Below are 17,836 nucleotides of genomic sequence, written 5' to 3'. Positions count from 1 at the left end.
ATTATTGGCAATAACAGAAATGTAACATACTTTGCTCATAGCTAAACACACACACTTTGGTGTAGTCATCTACCAATGGCGTTCCAAATACTCAAGCGTTCAATGTTGTCTTGAGATGCCTGCGATGCTGCTCAACTCCTTGCAACAAAGCCTCATGCTGCACTGGCCCACCCAGGCTTTATTCTTTCTCGAGAAGGCATTGATTGCCCTTCATGGTGGCATCAGGTTAGGAGAGAGGGGCAGCGCTCTCTGCAGGACTTGTGTTTAAGATGAATATAACAATAATGAAAACCAAATGATAATGAAAGGTAATTTGCTGAAGGATAACTGTGATAAGTTACAATTCTGAAATTTCAGCAGAGAATGACAGAGTTGGACAAGAGGAACTGCTGCCTTCAGGAGATCTGGCAAACGGAGGAGAAATATACAAATACGCTGGAATCTATCTCCATGGTAAGATTTTGCATTCTTGTAGATTGTCCAGCCTGGCTCATCCCAGTCTAACCTATCCTTAGGGATACGCATCTGAGGGCTTCTACACGTAGCAGATCTCGTGAGCTAAACTGGCTCAGACCTGCCTAGTACCTGGATGGGGGGGGGACCTCTTTTCTGTCTGGTTAAGAAAGTTACGGGCATCATGGTGGAGTCAAGATCACTTAACCCTCAACACTGAGAAAGGGGTAGAATACCAGATAAATGAAAGTAAGGCAACAGTTTTTAATAAATGGGGCTCATTTTCAAAGTACTTGGACTTTGAAAATGAGCCTCAAAATTTGTGTCTAGAGAAGGATTTCTCCACCAAGATCAAATCCCTAAAAATGCTTCTTCTGTAGGTTCAAGTAAACCACTGTAAAATGAGGTATAATAATAATAATAACTTTATTTTTCTATACCGCCATAATCTTACGACTTCTAGGCGGTTCACAGTAAAGAGAGCTGTACAATCAGCGAATTACAATCTTAAAGATCAATGAATTACAATATTGTATTAACATGTTACAGTGAAGGGGCTGGATGACCAGCGAATTACAGAATACAAATGGAGAGGAAGACACTGAACAGACAGAGTACAGGATACAATTGGTGAGGGAGCCTAGTATCAGCATGAAGAGTAATAGTTTTAGAAGGAGGGAGTATTTTGACTAGGAAGTAAATCTATTGAACAGAGCAGTCTTAATTACTTTCCGAAAGGCGCCGTAAATCAATCTAGCTCTATCAATGAAGTTGCCTAGCCAGGTTTGCTGTCTGCTAGCTTGAAACTTCAATGTTCTTTCCAGAAAGATTCTGTATTTGCAATCTGTGATCTTCGGGTAGGCAAAAAGATTGCAATTTCTGGTTGTCCTTGTGGGAGTGTATAGTTCGAAATGAGGTGAGAGGTAGTTGGGGGCCATTCCCCACACCAGTTTATAACAAAAACAAGAGAATTTGAATAAAATTCATGCCTCAATTGGCAACCAGTGTAGAAGTTTGTAGTAGGGACTAATGTGATCACTTTTCTTTAGTCCAAATATTAAGCGGACAGCCGTGTTTTCCACTACTCTTATGGTATCATTTGATGCTTTTGGAGGGTTAGTTGGTTGAACTCATCTTGTGTCTCATGTCTTTAAAATAACCTCTCATTAACAGTACTTTATGAAACCGCTGCAGCGATTTTTAAAGATCCAAGACATGGAAAACATTTTTATCAATCTTGAGGTAAGTATTTTTCCCCAAATTTAAATCCGCCTCTTCCATTTTAAGACAATACACATAACATTTCTCTTAATAGGAGACGACGAAGAAGTGGAAATTAGATGCAGAGAGCTTGTTGCAGGTTTCCGGGTCTCGCTACGAGACCCGGAAACTTGCAATAAGCCCAATGACAGCTGAGGAAGCAGAGAAGACAGTATACAAAACATTTCCTTTGCTGTAACAGCATTATACTTGTAAAAAGTGGCTTTTTAAAATCATTGCTCACCTCAGTGTGGGTTCGATTATCTGATTTGTTCAAAATCATGCATAATTTTACCAGTGAGCTTTAGATGTGCTCCAGAGGGTGGGGTTAGGGTCGAGGTAGAAAATGATGTGTTAACTTTTGCATCTTCAAAGCTGAGAAATCTTCCTGCAGAAACACAAGCACAAATTGAGGTGGTTACTTTCCCCTTAGGAAATATTCAAAGTTAAAGTCGCTGAGTATTTTTTATAGTTACTGATACAAATCCCTCTGCCATCCGCACGGAAGATCAGACTACATACACGGATCAATTTGTAGATTATTCAACCCACACTTAGATGTATATAAACTAACGCAATGGGGGGTTTTGAAGTAGATGATTACATCACATGCATTCAGAATGAAGACTTGAAATAACATCTAAGTTATAAGAGGTCTCTTTACTGAGAATTATGCATATTTATGATACTTCAACCTCAATATTAATTATAGGGATGAGTTCTATTTTTTAATTAGGTGATGGTGTATATGTTGAAAATAAATAAATAAAAATATTAAATCTTTAATAATTTAAAGCACTTTTTGTGCAAAACTAAAATTTGTCAAATATAGGTATTTATAAATTATCCCCAAAACCCCCATTGCATTAGTTTATATATATCCGCACGGAAGATGGCAGAGACATCTCTTTATCTTCTTCCCTCTGTCCTATTGCACATTATGTTAATTTTTCCTTCACTATCTCAAGTCCCATTGCATACCCCTACCCTGGACCAATATTAATTTAGTTGTAAACAGCTTAGATATTTTTATCAGCGGTATATCAAGTGGTAAATACATGGGAAGCTATGCAGCCCTGAATTCCTTGACATATTGAAGACAGTGGATTCAGTCTTGGGTTTTGTGAAGATCTGTTGTAATCATAGGTATGATGTTACAAGTAAAAATGGTGGCTTCTAGTGCATAACTGTGTGAGTGGAATTCTCATAGCACTTATCAGCATGAAACTAGGCAATGACGACTTGTACCCCACACTCAAATCACAAGCGTGTATGTATGATACAGTGACACAAATAGGCAGATGAACAGACATTTCCCCCTGCGGCTTTCTATAAAAACATCGGGAAAGCATCATTGGTACAAATTCACTTAATTAACTATTTTTGGCTTTCTCTAGGATCTTCTGAATGTCCACAGATACTTCCTGGAAGATCTCAAGAATTCAGTTTCTGTAAATAACTCCCAGAACCTCTATCAGGTGTTCATCAAATACAAAGAGAGGTGACTTTCTGGACAAAATTCATTCTGTCAATACTTAGGTTCAGAACCCTCGAGTGCACAGAGTAATAGAGCTTTATGGTTATAGAAACATGATGGCAGATAAAGGCCAAATGACCCATCCACCATCTCCTCCTCTCCCTATTGGCTAAGGCTCTTAACACCTGCATTGTGAGGTCATAGAGCTTTATAGTTATAGAAACATGATGGCAGATAAAGGCCAAATGACCCATCCACCATCTCCTCCTCTCCCTATTGGCTAAGGCTCTTAACACCTGCATTGTGAGGTCATAGAGCTTTATAGTTATAGAAACATGATGGCAGATAAAGGCCAAATGACCCATCCACCATCTCCTCCTCTCCCTATTGGCTAAGGCTCTTAACACCTGCATTGTGAGGTCATAGAGCTTTATAGTTATAGAAACATGATGGCAGATAAAGGCCAAATGGCCCATTTACTATCTTCTCCTCTCCCTATAGGCTAAGGCTCTTAACACCTGCATTGTGAGGTCATAGAGCTTTATAGTTATAGAAACATGATTATAAAAGTACACAAAATGTATACCATATTATTCCACCGGAGAAGTGTAACACATTACACAGGCCTCAGAATCGGAGCCTACGCACAGCTGCCCAATCACAACCGAGAAGTCGGCGTAATTATGCTCCTAAATGCTCCAGTCATCGGCCAAGGACTAAAAGTAAAAATCCAACTACCTTATTTTAACTTTATTATTATTTTAACTTTATTATTCTGTTTAATTTTCTTTAGTTTTTAATTTAATTTAAACCCTTTAAAAACTTGCTAGTGTGCATTTGCACTTATCCGGTATATTGAAAAGGTGACAAAAAAAGAAGTTACTTATCTTATGCTTGGTTGAGAAATCTCTATATTAATCTTTCAACATGCCGTGCTGCTTTCTACAAATGCCGACGCGGCCAGCGTTTCGCGGACTCTCTTCCCATCCGCTGCTTCAGGGCCAGCACCAAGGCATCCTATAATTTAAAAACTTAATTAGCTCTCCATAAACTTATATATATTTTTAAGTATATAAAACGTTACTCACAAAACTAAATTTCCTCCGTCAACGATTTCAAACACCATCAAAATGGCGACAGCATAGTTTTTATATCATCAAGATTTAACGTCATGACGTAAGTCCCTACTCTCATAACTCCTCCCACCATAACCTATTGGTTACAAATTTTCAAAGACTCACTTACCCTACACAAACAATCCCATTCAGTAAAAATGTTGCTAATACACTATTTTATACAGGCCATTAGGACTCAAAATAATAAACCATTAGAAGTAACACTCAATCCATATTCCAAATTTGACATAATGGCATAAAAATCTAGTGGCCTTAATAAAACCATGGAGTGGCAACACCTTTACTAGTTGGGAGTGGATGGGTTTGTTTTTGAAAAGTTGTGAATTTTATAAACCCATTGTATGAGTTCTGTTAGTAGATTTTTATGCCATTATGTCAAATGTGGAATATGGAGCATAATTATGCTGACTTCTTGGTTGTGATTGGGCAGCTGTGCGTAGACTCCGATTCTGAGGCCTGTGTAATGTGTTACACTTCTCTGGTGGAATAATGTGGTATACATTTTGTATACTTTTGTAATTTTGATTAGTAATACCACGGGGGTTAATTATTTTAGTATATAGAAACATGATGGCAGATAAAGGCCAAATGGCCCATCCAGCCTGCCCATCCGCAGTAACCATTATCTCTTCGTCTCTTTAAGAGATCACATGTGTCTGTCCTGCAAACTGTCTGACACTCAGTCTACAACTCTCCCCCCAAGAAACACCCTCTGCCCCTTACCATTCACACCCCTAGCAGACTCAAAACAGTACAGAATGAGGGCAGTTGTTCTTCTTTAAAACAAGTGAGTTACAGAGACTTGCACTATGAATGGGTAGCTGCTTTTTGCTTCCTCTGTGTTCCTGAGTCCTCAGACACACTCATCCTTCATCTGTTCAATGAAAATGAGATTGTTTCACTTATTTTCTAGATTTTTGCTCTATGGTCGATACTGCAGTCAGGTTGAATTTGCCACAAAACACCTGGACCAGACAGCCTGTGCCCGAGAAGACCTACGGATGAAGTTAGAGGTCAGAAAGAATTAATCCTGAAAGCTCTCCATAACTGATCTCTATATTGTAGCCAGCTCAAAAGGGTGAACTTTATATGTTATTAAGAACATTTAAGTAGTAAAGAAAGGCAGAAATGTATTAATACTAGTCAAAGATCTTTCCAATGAAGTTGCTGTAGCAGGAACTGGTATTTTTGAAGCATATCTTGGGGACTTTGAACTCCATGGACTTTGATGTCTCTTGGTATGACTTATGTAACTATGTTCCAGCTACAGCATATGCGAAATTCTACATCTCAGTTATGCACTAATTAGGCACTGATCGGGCTCATGTTATAAACTCTTCATGGGTAAATGAATGCACTGAAGAGGCCATGAGTGAATTCATGACTTGGGTTACAACCTGACTGGGGCAGGGGTAGGGGCAGGGGTGATACATTTAGTCTTGCATGTCAGCTGTTGGAGAATTGCTGTCTTAGTTTCCATATTGATGTTAGGGGAACTGATGCACCCAGAGCTCTATATTAAAACCAGAGTTAAAGCTCATAGTCTTGGATTATATACTGACTGGGGCAGGGGTGATACATTTAGTCTTGCATGTCAGCTGTTGGAGAATTGCTGTCTTAGTTTCCATATTGATGTTAGGGGAACTGATGCACCCAGAGCTCTATATTAAAACCAGAGTTAAAGCTCATAGTCTTGGATTATATACTGACTGGGGCAGGGGTGATGCATTTAGTCTTGCAAAAATGTCAGCTGTTTCCACATTGATGTTAGGGGAACTGATGTACCCAGAGCTCTATATTAAAACCAGGGATAAAGCTTATAGTAACATAGAAAATGGTGGCAGTTAAAGACTTGCATGGTCCATCTGATTTGCTCAACAAAATGGCCAGAGCCACACCCACCACACTCCTTCATGACTAACAACGTACCATCACAGCAACCACATATAGGATGTATTTGATGCAATCGAGGAACACACCACCACACCACACCAGCATGCTAGTATGAGCGTAATCTGAAGAGTGATTCTATTAGTATGGCTGCAGCTTCATCACATTTATTACCAATATGTGATTAGCAAGTAAAATCAGTTAGCTTAGCAGGGTTTAAAAAGGTTTGGATAATTTCCTAAAAGAGAAATCCATAGCATAAAAGCTGTTTTTCTACTTGGGATCTAGCTAGGTACTTGGGACCTGGGTTGGCCACTGTTGGAAACAGGATACTGGGCTTTATGGATCTTTGGTCTGTCCCAGTATGGCAGCTCTTATGTTCTTATGTGAGCCAAATATAGACCAATCAAGCCATTGTGACATCACTGCCGAGGTTCGTTCTTAGGCATTGGTGGAATGAGACATTATGACATCACAGTCTCAGCTCTGGAATGTTGCTACTCTTTGGGGTTCTTCCGTACTTGGGACCTGGGGTTGGCCACTGTTGGAAACAGGATACTGGCTGCATAGAGAGGGGTATAAGCAGCAGAAGAAAGGAGGTGTTGATATCCCTCTACAAGTCATTAGTGAGGCCCCACTTGGAGTATTATATTAGTTTTGGAGGCTGTATCTTGCTAAGGACATAAAATGAGTTAAAACATTTCAGAGAAAAGTGCAAAACTGGTATGGGATTTGTGCCACAAGAAGTATGAGAAGAGACTTGATGACCTGGAGGAAAGGAGAGACAGGAATGATATGATACAAACTTTCAAATACTGTATTTGAAAGGTATTAATATACAAATAAACCTTTTCCAGCAGAGGAGAGGTAGTAGACCTAGGGGACATGAATTTAGATTGCAGGAGGGATGAATGAGGAATAACGTCAGGAAGTACTTTTCTGTGGAGATGGTGATAAATGCCTGAATGCCTTCCCGTGTTTGGTGGTGGAGTTGAAAACAGCAATGGAATCCAAAAATACATGGGACAAATTCGTTGGAATCCTGTATGGAAGGCCTGGAACCAAAAAGCTTAGCGGTGATTAGATGGCTACACCAGTAATTGAAAAGCAAAGCCAGTTCCGGGCAGTGTCCTGATCATGGCTGGACAGATTTGGAAGGGCTGGAGAACAAGGTCTGTGACCTGAAAATGGTAAAGACAAATCCAAGATCAATTTTGCATGTGTGTTTCACGTCATACCTTATGCCATGAGTTTATCTTGTTGGGCAGACTGGATGGACCCTACAAGTCTTTTATCTGCTACAGTGTTTGACTGTTATAGTACAATATAGAGGCTGAAGCGTTTCTGTGCATGAAACAAAAGTGGGACTTATGGACAAAGGTATTTAATGATATTAAGGTGCAAAATAGGCAAAAAGGGATAGCAAAAGTCAGAAGGATGCTTGGATGCATAAGGAGAGCAATTTTCAGCAGGAAAAAGGAGGTGACAGTCTCTGGTGAGGCTTCATTAAGATAAGTGGAGACCACATCTTCATAAAGATAGAAGCAAGATGGAGTTGTATGTAGGGACAGAATTAAAGATTTCCATATTTATAGCCATTGGTAAAAAAGGTGACAGAGACATTTAAATACCTCTGTGACAAGTCTCTCAAATGAAAGGAAGCTCTAGAATGAGGGGGCTTAGGGTGAAGGTTAGAAGGGACAGTCTCGGAAATTAACCTCAGGAAATACTTCTTAATGGAAAGGGTGGTGGATGTATGGAATGGCCTCCAGTGGAGGTGGTTGAGACAAAGCCTGAATCTGAATTCAAGAAAGCTTGGAACAAGTACAGAAGATCTCTCAGAGAGAGGAAGGGAAGGTAGAGATTAGTAGTTGGGTGTGGATGGGAGACTGGATAGACCATAAGGTATTTTATCTGCTGCCATTTTCTGTGTTTCTATTGTAAAATAAACACATAAGATCATAAGAATAGCCTCACTGGGTCAGTCCAATGGTACATCAAGCCCAGTAGCCCGTTCTCACGGTGGCCAATCCAGGTCACTAGTACCTGGCCAAAACCCAAGTTATTGGAGGAGACGGGGACATTTTCTATTACTGTGAAATTAAAGAACTAGATGATATTTATCTTGCAAGAAATATGAAAGAAAAAAAGAACTAATGAAGATAAAGAGCTGAATTTGTTTTCTAGGAATGTTCTACAAGAGCAAACAATGGGAGATTCACTCTGCGAGATCTACTCGTGGTTCCCATGCAGAGAGTGTTGAAGTACCCCTTGCTTCTACAGGTAGGGGGAGCCCTCCCAAATGGGAAGTAGATGATTGGGTAATCTGGTGAGTGAAAGTCATTTCTATAACTGTGAAAAATAATACACTTTGAGAGGAATTTTCTAGTCTAAATCATTTGGATTGCCAAATACGCCGGTGAACTTACATATGTGCAGCCTATAGAGGTTAATTAGCTGACCTGAGTGTGGTGGTCACAGATTTCAAGGGGAATAAGAATGGTGTGGATGTGATTTCAGTGGCGTACCTAGGGGGAGGCGTGGGGGTGGTCCGCCCCGGGTGCACGCCCCAAGGGGGTGCACAGGAGAGAGCTGAACGGGGATGACGGGGGGACCCACGGGGTTAAATATAACTCGAGCCGTGAGGCTCGTCTTCTGCTTCTACCTGCCCTGCCGCTCACATATAGCCGATCGGAAGTCTTCCCCAATGTCAGCGCTCACGTCGGAGGGAGGGCTTAAGCAAAGCCTGTCCTCCGATGTCAGCGCTGACGTCGGGGAAGACTTCCGGTTGGCTATGTGTGCGCGGCAGAACAGGCAGGAAATAGAAGACAAGCCTCGCGGCTCGAGCTCCATTTTGCTGAGAAAGTTGCTAAGATGGGCTGGGAGGCAAACGCAGAACACAAAAGGGGGGAGGGAGTGCATTTTGGACACAAGGCATGAACTTGGGAGAGAGGAAGGGAGGGAAAGAGATGCTGAGGTGGGGGTGGAATGGGTTTTTGGACACAGAAGGCATGAACTTGGGAGAGGAAGGGAAGGAAAGAAAAGAGATGCTGAGGTGGGGGAGAGAATGCGTTTTTGGACACAGAAGGCATGGACTTGGGAGAGAGGAAGAGAGGGAAAGAGATGGTTGTGTACACGGGAGATAGAAGAAAGGAGAATTTTTGGTCATAGGGAGGGAGTGAGGTACAGACAGTGGTATAGCAAGGTGGGGGTGGGGTGGGGGTGAGGGCGGTCCGCCACGGGTTTACGCCCCAAGGGGGTGCACAGCTGACCACCCTCCAGTGTTCTCTCTAGGCCAGCAAACTGCGTTTCTTTAGCCACTTGAATGCCACCGTCACCATCGGGAACAGGCCGGCGCCGAGTTCTCCCTGCTTTTCCCTGTGGGGCCGACCAACTCTCGCCACCCGCGTCAATTCTGACATCGGAGAGGACGTTCTGGGCTAGCCAATCGCTGCCTGGCTGGCCCAGAACGTCCTCTCCGACGTTAGAATTGACGTCGGGTGGCGAGAGTTGGTCGGCCCCGCGGGGAAGAAGAGCAGGGCGAACTCGGCGCCGGCCTGTTCCCGATGGCGGCAGTGGCAGCCTATTCCCCAGTGGCGGTGGCAGCATTTTCCCAATGTGGTGGCATAGGGGAGGGCAGGGAGAAAGAAAGAAAGGGGGGGACAGGGAGCCAGAAAGAAAGAAAAGGGGCAGGGTGAAACAAAGAAAAATGGGGCATGGAGAGAGAGAGAAAAACAGACATACAGAAAGAAAGGGGGTATGGAGAGAGAGAAAAAGAAAGAAGGAGGCAGGGTGAAACAAAGAAAAAGTTTCGGGAGGGAATGAGGTCTGGAGGAGAGGAAGCATACAGGAGGCTGAAAGAAGGGAAGAAATATTGGATGCACAGTCAGAAGAATAAAGTGTAACCAGAGACTGATGAAATTACCAAAGGTAGGAAAAATGATTTTATTTTCAATTTAGTGATCAAAATGTGTCCGTTTTGAGAATTTATATATGCTGTCTATATTTTGCACTATGGCCCCCTTTTACTAAACCGCAATAGCGTTTTTTAGCGCAGGGAGCCTATGAGCATCGAGAGCAGCGTGGGGCATTCAGCGCAGTTCCCTGCGCTAAAAACCGCTATCGCGGTTTAGTAAAAAGGGAGGGGGAATATTTATCTATTTTTGTATAGTTGTTACTGAGGTGACATTGCATAAAGTCATCTGCCTTGACCTCTTTGAAAACCTGCGGAATATAAATGATAATTAACATTTTCTCTGCGTACAGCGTGCTTTGTGTTTTTAAAATTTTATTGTTGGTAGATCATTTTGACTTGGCCACAAAGGTAAGGGGGAGGGAGGGAGGGGAGCTGCTGAAAGACATCTAGTAATCCTTGCAGGCTTGACTGTGCAGGGAATTATTTTTGTAAAATCATGTTTTGTTATGTGACTGGCATTATTTAGACTTTAATTTCTATGAATGAATAGAATGAAAATGTTATAAAATTACTTGCTTGTTTTTATGTGCGTGCGCTGAAGGAAAGTGGAAAGAGAGTGGGCTGAGGACGCTGAAGGGAAATGGGGAAGAGAGAGTGGGGAGAAGACGCTGATTTATAAATTGACAACTGTACAGAATATTGTTTCTCTTTATACTTTAATATAATAAGTTCAATATAAAACAATTCAAGGCTTGTGTGGATGGAATCAGGTGGTTTGCGGGGATGGGGACCGAGCTTACGGGGATTAGTCCAATAAAATGGTATTTTTTTTATTTCTCATTATTTGTTTTATTTGTATTTGTTAATTTGTAAAGTGGTGATTGTTATGTATCAGTTTTTTCAAATTTACATCTACTGTCTTTATATTTTGCACTGTATTAGAGGACATGTGTTACTGTTTTTGTGGTGTTGCATTGTATCCAGGGTCTGGTTTCTTGGCGGTTCAGTTTAACTTTTGTCTACATATTTCTATTTTTAGTTTGTGATTATTCCATATTGGGCGAGGGTGTATCTCTGTTCTGTGTGTATGAAAAGAACCTAGTTTTCAGTTGGCATTGACTACAGGATCAATTGACTGTGCGGGATCTGGCTTGTTTAGTTTTACAATGTATGTGTTGATGCTCTAGTGCTCACTGCAGTGTTTAAGATGCTGCCTTTTCCTAGGTACACTCTTGTGCGATATGTGGATTGTTACTACAAATCATATTTTTCATATACATGGGGGGGGTGTGTGTCAAAAAATGATGGGCCCCGGGTTCCACATACCCTAGGTACGCCACTGTGTGATTTAGGCAGACTTTTAAAATATTTGCACATTTTCCATTTCACAGAGGAATATGTGTGTGTTTCAGAAAGTTCCCTCTCTGAATTGTGTGTGAATGTGAGCAAATATTTGTTTGGATCTTGGGTTTTGAGAAGTGAGTAAGTAACAAAGCTCATCCCTCCGCTTCTGTTAATTGCTCTGCCTCCCATTCAGGTGCATAATCACAATTTGTTTTCCATTATGGATCAGAGATAATAGGTCCAAGTCTGGTAATATTTTAGATAAATATCTCTTGACGTTAATCACAGACCTGGTCTGGAGAAACTAGAAGAATATACCAAATCAGCAAGGAGGCAAGGAAGGACCACTATAGTTGCAAGGCTTGTACCACACCCAAAAATCAAACTTAAAGACAGTGAATCCCTCTCAGACTTATTCCATGACAAGATATCAAAGATACGAGAATCCTTAGACTTAGAAGCCAAAGCCCTGCCAAGCATCCCGAAAACTATACTAAATAACCTATACAAAATAGAATCTCTAAACAGCTTCAAACCAGTTTCTAATGATGACCTAAAAAGTTCAATAGTCTCCTTACACCCTACAACCTCAATCCATGCCCATCCACCACACTTCTAGCTATCAACAAATCCTTCCTGAACTCTATCTTACCTCTAATTACTGAGTCCCTACAATCAGGCAAAATACCACAGAGCTGGAAATCTGCTGTAGTGAGACCACTCCTAACCCCCCCCCCCCCCCCCCACCATGGACCCAGACAATCCAAGCAGCTATAGACCAGTCTCAAATCTCCCACATGTCTCAAAAATACTAGAAAAGATAGTACTCACCCAACTACGAGACTTCATAGAAACAAACACCACCCTCTCCAACTTCCAATCAGGATTCAGGAAGCATCACAGCACAGAAACGGTGCTGCTAGACATGGTAGATGACTGCTGGAAAATCCTTGATGTGGGGAAAGACGCACTGCTGATCCTACTAGACATAAGTGCAGCCTTTGATACTATCGATCATTCACTCCTCCAGACTACACTTGATCAGAATCTGTGACGTCGCACTGGCATAATTCTCATTCTTGAACGAAAGGTCTCCGCAAGTACTACTGGAATCCTCCTTATCAGAACCAAAACCTCTCTGCTACAGAGTGCCCCAGGGTGCATTACTATTCCCACTCCTCTTCAACTTATATGTCAAACCAGTACTTGACATCGCAGAAAAATACCAAATCAATATCCACTCGTATGCAGATGACATACAGCTTTATCTTCCCCTTGGTCAACACCAAGATGCACAAATAAAAAAAACTTCACTGCTGCCTAGCAGAAATAAACAATTGGATGACTGCTAATAAACTACAGCTCAACACGTCAAAACCAGAGCTTCTCTGGATACACAAGGACACCTGCGCATACCCCTGCCATCTCTTTCTTGGGGAAATAACACCCTCACGGCCAATGACAACATCCGAAGCTTAGGGGTGATTCCTGACTCAAACCTGTCGCTTTCAGTCCATGTATCAAAAATAGTATCTTCCTCCCTCTTTCTATTACCTCCGCCAACTAAAGTGCATCCACGGCCTATTTTTCAGAACGCAATTTTGTCCAGCAACTATATGCATTTGAATTGTCCTGCCTAGATTACTGCAACGCTCTACTATTGGGCCTACCAGCAAAAACACTCTCCCGTCTCTAAGGGGTGCAAAACGCCACAATTCAACTCCTAAAAAAACTGGGCTTCCATAACCACATCACCCCTGTGTAAGGTTGGTAGCAGCCCCACAAAGTGCAGTTACTTACTGTAACAGTTGTTATCCAGGGACAGCAGGCAGCTATTCTCACAAGTGGGTGACGTGATCCAACGGAGCCCCGATGCAGATGCCTCACAAGCAGTCTTGCTTGAAGAAACTCGAAGTTTCGAGTCGCCCGCACCGCGCATGCGCGAGTGCCTTCCCGCCCAGCACAGGGTGCGTCTCCTCAGTTCAGATAGTTAGCAGAGAAGCCAACCCAGGGGAGGTGGGTGGGATGTGAGAATAGCTGCCTGCTGTCCCTGGATAACAACTGTTACAGTAAGTAACTGTGCTTCATCCCAGGACAAGCAGGCAGGTATTCTCACAAGTGGGTGACCTCCAAGCTAACCAAAGTGGGATGGTGGGAGAGTTGGCAACTTAGGAGAATAAATTTTGCAATACTGTTTGGCCAAACTGTCCATCCCGTCTGGAGAAAATATCCAGACAATAATGAGAAGTGAAGGTATGAACCGAGGACCAAGTGGCAGCATTACAAATCTCCTCAATCGGTGTTGATCTGAGGAAAGCTACCGAAGCTGCCATCGCTCTGACCTTATGGGCTGTGACTCTACTGTGAAGGGATAATCCAGCCTGGGCATAGCAGAAAGAGATACAAGCCGCCATCCAGTTGGAGATGGTACGCTTAGAGATAGGACGTCCCAACTTGTTCGGATCAAAGGAGAGGAAAAGTTGAGGAGCAGTTCTGTGTGGCTTGGTGCGTTCCAGATAGAAAGCCAAAGCACGCTTACAGTCCAGAGTATGAAGGGCTGATTCTCCAGGATGAGAATGAGGCTTTGAAAAAAACACTGGAAGAACAATGGATTGATTGAGATGAAATTCTGGGGATTAGGGGGAAGCAGGGGGAAATGGGTAGGGCTCGGGCATGCCCAGTGGGGCTCGGGCACTGCACGTGCTCAGAGAAAAAAAAAAAAATCTCTCTGAGCTATTGGAGAGCTTATCCGCAAATTGGGAGCTGTTGGGACAACACCCATATGTGGCTGTCCATGGAGAACCTACGTTACAGGTAAGTAAGTGCACTTTCTGGATTATGCAGAGTATTTTGTAACATACTGAGGAAGCTGTGAACATCCTATTTTCTGCCTTTCAGCATCTTTTGCAAAATGGAGCTTTGTGGATATCCTGAAACCCTGACGAGCTCTGGGACAGGTTTGGGCTCTTAACAGTGTGTCTACTGATGGCATATAAACTGAACAAATCCCCACTATCCCAAACAGAAAAACTGCAGCCGTGTGGGTATCTGGACCATCGTGGATGATGAGTAAGGGGGAAATGGTGTCAGGTCAAAAGTGCACCGGGACAAAGGCGCGCCCAGACAATTGAGCGCAGCGTGGGGGCACGCGCCGAACAAAATTACTGTTTTTAGGGCTCCGACGGGGGGGGGCGTGGGGGGAACCCCCCCACACTTTACTTAATAGAGATCGTGCCACGTTGTGGGGGTTTGGGGGGTTATAACCCCCCACATTTTACTGAAAACTTCACTTTTTCCCTGTTTTTAGGGAAAAAGTTAAGTTTACAGTAAAATGTGGACGGTTACAACCCCCAAACCCCCTATAACGCCGACGCAATCTCTATTAAGTAAACTGGGGGGGCTTCCCAACAAAACCCCCCGTCGGATCCCCTAAAAACTGTAATTTTCTTCGGCGCGTGCCTCCGTCTTGCGCTCAGTTGTCGGCGCGCGCCTTTGTCTTTCGCGGGGTTGTCTATGAACCGGGGGAAACCGACCTACACTAACCCCATCTTTAGTTTAGTAATATTCTTCCAGGGAGAACTTGTAGACTGTGAAACAACAGAGCCTGAGTGGCAGACATATGTATTTTGTGTTGACAGTTAATCCTGTCTTGTGTTTTCTCATGTGCTGTGCCTTCCCTATAACTCTTGCTTGGTATGAGATTAGATAATTTAGCATGTAACCTTTCACATTTCACTCTTTCTAGGAGCTGGCAAAACATACCCAAGAGGCGAAAGAAAAGGAAAACCTGCGACTTGCTTTGGATGCTATGAAAGTAAGGCCTAGTTTTCTGTAAAAATGTTTACCTTGTTTATTTTAAAATATGAAGGGGAAGGGTGACTTTTTTATTCTACTGGTATTATCTGTGACTAGTGGTTGTGGAAGGTTAGAAAATGTCTCTCTAACAAACCAAATTAAAATCCCATAGAGCAGACTACATGAGACTTTGGTGATCGTGCAGCTTGCCTGCAAGGGTGAAAAGGGAACACACACTCAGTGGGGATGCCACCTGAAGGGACTGGCTGTCAGTGCTTCCGCTAATCTTGCCTTTTTCTTGCCTACATTTAGGATTTAGCTCAATGTGTGAATGAAGTGAAGCGAGATAATGAGACCCTGAAGCAGATCACACATTTCCAGCTCTCCATTGAGAACCTGGTAAGTGGCAGCTTGGATTCCTTGGTCATCTCTGCTCGTTTTTTGCTGGAGTTTGTCGTTCTTTGCTCATTTTCTGTGCTTAGAACGGAACCCTTCCCCCTCCAACTCAGTGTAAATCCACAGCTGGTACTTGTGGGTCTGATGAGTTGTTGGGCTGAGTGTACATACAATATATAGACAAATGGTTGGGGTTCTGTGAATGTGGGTCACGTGTGACTGGAGGGTAGGCCCTTTTCTATTTTGGTGTGACACTTGCTTTGTCCTGTCCCATTCTGCTCTCTCCAGGTCTGCTAAAATTCTTTATCCTCTCCTCCTCCCACCTATTAATTTTATGTGGGTTTCTGCAGCATCTTGGAAGGAAGGGAAGGAGATGGGTCTTAAGAACATAAGCATTGCCCCTTCCGGGTCAGACCAGGGGGGTCCATCGTGCCCGGCAGTCCACTCCCGCGGTGGCCCCCCCAGGTCCATGACCTGTAAGTGCTCCTAACCTACAACTTCCATACCCTGTTCGCCTAGTGTCCAGTGAAGTAACCCTCTATCCCTTTGCTTCCAGGAAGTCATCCAGTCCCTTTTTGAATCCCATTATTGTACTCTGTCTTATCACCTCTCCTGGAAGCAAGTTCCAGGTGTCCACCACCCGTTGAGTGAAGAAGACCTTCCTTGCATTCGTTTTGAATCTGTCTCCTCTCAGTTTTTCTGAATGATCTCTTGTTTTTGTTGTCCCCGCTAGTCTAAAGAATCTGTCCCTCTCCACCTTCTCTATGCCTTTCATGATCTTATAAGTCTCTATCATGTCCCCTCTCAGTCTCCGCTTTTCCAGGGTAAAGAGTCCCAGCTTGACCAACCGTTCGGCATATGAAAGGTTCTCCATGCCCTTTATCATCCTTGTTGCTCTCCTCTGGACCCTCTCGAGTATTGCCATGTCCTTCTTAAGGTATGGTGACCAGTATTGGACGCAGTATTCTAGATGTGGGCGCACCATTGCTCGATACAGTGGCAGGATGACTTCCTTTGTTCTGGTAGTGATATCTTTTTTGATAATGCCCAACTTCTGTTCGCTTTCTTTGAGGCCGCTGCACATTGCGCCGCCGGCTTCATTGATTTGTCCACCAATACCCCCAGGTCTTTTTCTAGGTTGCCTTCCCCCAGTACTCTCCCTCCCATCATATAGCTGTACATTGGGTTCCCCTTCCCTATGTGCAAGACCTTACATTTTTCCACATTGAAGCTCATCTGCCATTTTTTAGCCCACTCACCCAATTTGTCCAGGTCGCTCTGCAGTTCTTTGCATTCCTCAACAGTTTTGACTCTGCTGGAGAGTTTTGTATCATCCGCGAACTTGATAACTTCGCACTTCGTCCCTGTTTCCAAATCTTTAATGAATATATTGAACAGCAGCGGTCCCAGCACTGACCCCTGCGGAACACCACTCGTGACACCTATCCAGTCAGAACAGTGCCCCTTTACTCCTACCCTCTGCTTCCTGTCCGCCAGCCAATTTTTGATCCATCTGTGTACGTCCCCCTTCCACCCCATGGCTCCACAGTTTCCTCAGCAGGCGTTCATGGGGTACCTTGTTGAAGGCTTTCTGGAAATCCAGATATACGATGTCTATGGGGTCACCTTGGTCCAATTGCTTATTTATCCCCTCAAAGAAATGCAGTAGATTCGTCTGGCATGATTGTCCTTTACAGAAACCATGCTGGCTTGTTCTTATCAGATTATTTTTTTCTATATGCTCATTGTTACCAGTGGCGTGCCAGGGAGTGGAGGGTAATTTTCATAAAGTCAAGCTGTGTTCCAAATAGCTGTTTACCAGGATAAATTCTCATACCAGGTTTGGGGGTGCATGGCTGCATGATTATAAATGTATGTGTCTAGGAAATTACAGTAAAATGTATGTGTCTAGGAAATTACAGTAAAACAAGTTTCAAGTTTATTAAATTTTTACTATACCGACCATCAACGAGTATCTAGCCGGTTTACAAGTTAAAAATAGTACAATAAATAATATAATTAAAAAGGAAAAAAGAAAGGGGGATTGTGGACATTTACATTACATTACATTAGGGATTTCTATTCCGCCTGTGCCTTGCGGTTCTAGGCGGATTACAATAAAGATGATATCTGGGCATTTCCAGTAGAATTACATTACAGGAAAAGAGT

At 42.9% G+C, this 17,836-nt stretch overlaps 1 protein-coding gene across 5 annotated transcripts in view; it reads left to right on the top strand.

Annotated features, from left to right (window-relative positions):
* The window catches only part of VAV1 (vav guanine nucleotide exchange factor 1), a 141,390-nt gene that overhangs the window by 43,328 nt on the left and 80,226 nt on the right, over positions 1 to 17,836 (top strand). For 4 of the 5 annotated variants that reach the window (XR_004537287.1, XM_033925317.1, XM_033925315.1 and 1 more), the window contains exons 6-12: positions 358 to 453; positions 1,627 to 1,695; positions 3,111 to 3,214; positions 5,240 to 5,339; positions 8,404 to 8,499; positions 15,222 to 15,290; positions 15,584 to 15,670. Coding sequence is in view for 4 of the 5 variants with exons in the window: in XM_033925317.1 (XP_033781208.1) it covers positions 358 to 453; positions 1,627 to 1,695; positions 3,111 to 3,214; positions 5,240 to 5,339; positions 8,404 to 8,499; positions 15,222 to 15,290; positions 15,584 to 15,670 (621 nt within the window). In the remaining variant the exon portion in view is untranslated. The remainder of the gene's footprint in view (positions 1 to 357; positions 454 to 1,626; positions 1,696 to 3,110; positions 3,215 to 5,239; positions 5,340 to 8,403; positions 8,500 to 15,221; positions 15,291 to 15,583; positions 15,671 to 17,836) is intronic. The other variant, XM_033925316.1, reaches the window with a different exon arrangement.

This window comes from Geotrypetes seraphini, chromosome 16, assembly GCF_902459505.1.
Source record: "Geotrypetes seraphini chromosome 16, aGeoSer1.1, whole genome shotgun sequence".
NCBI classification, from domain to species: domain Eukaryota; kingdom Metazoa; phylum Chordata; class Amphibia; order Gymnophiona; family Dermophiidae; genus Geotrypetes; species Geotrypetes seraphini.
The sequence above is the reverse complement of the archived record's forward strand: the minus strand, read 5'-3'. Positions and strand labels throughout refer to the sequence as shown.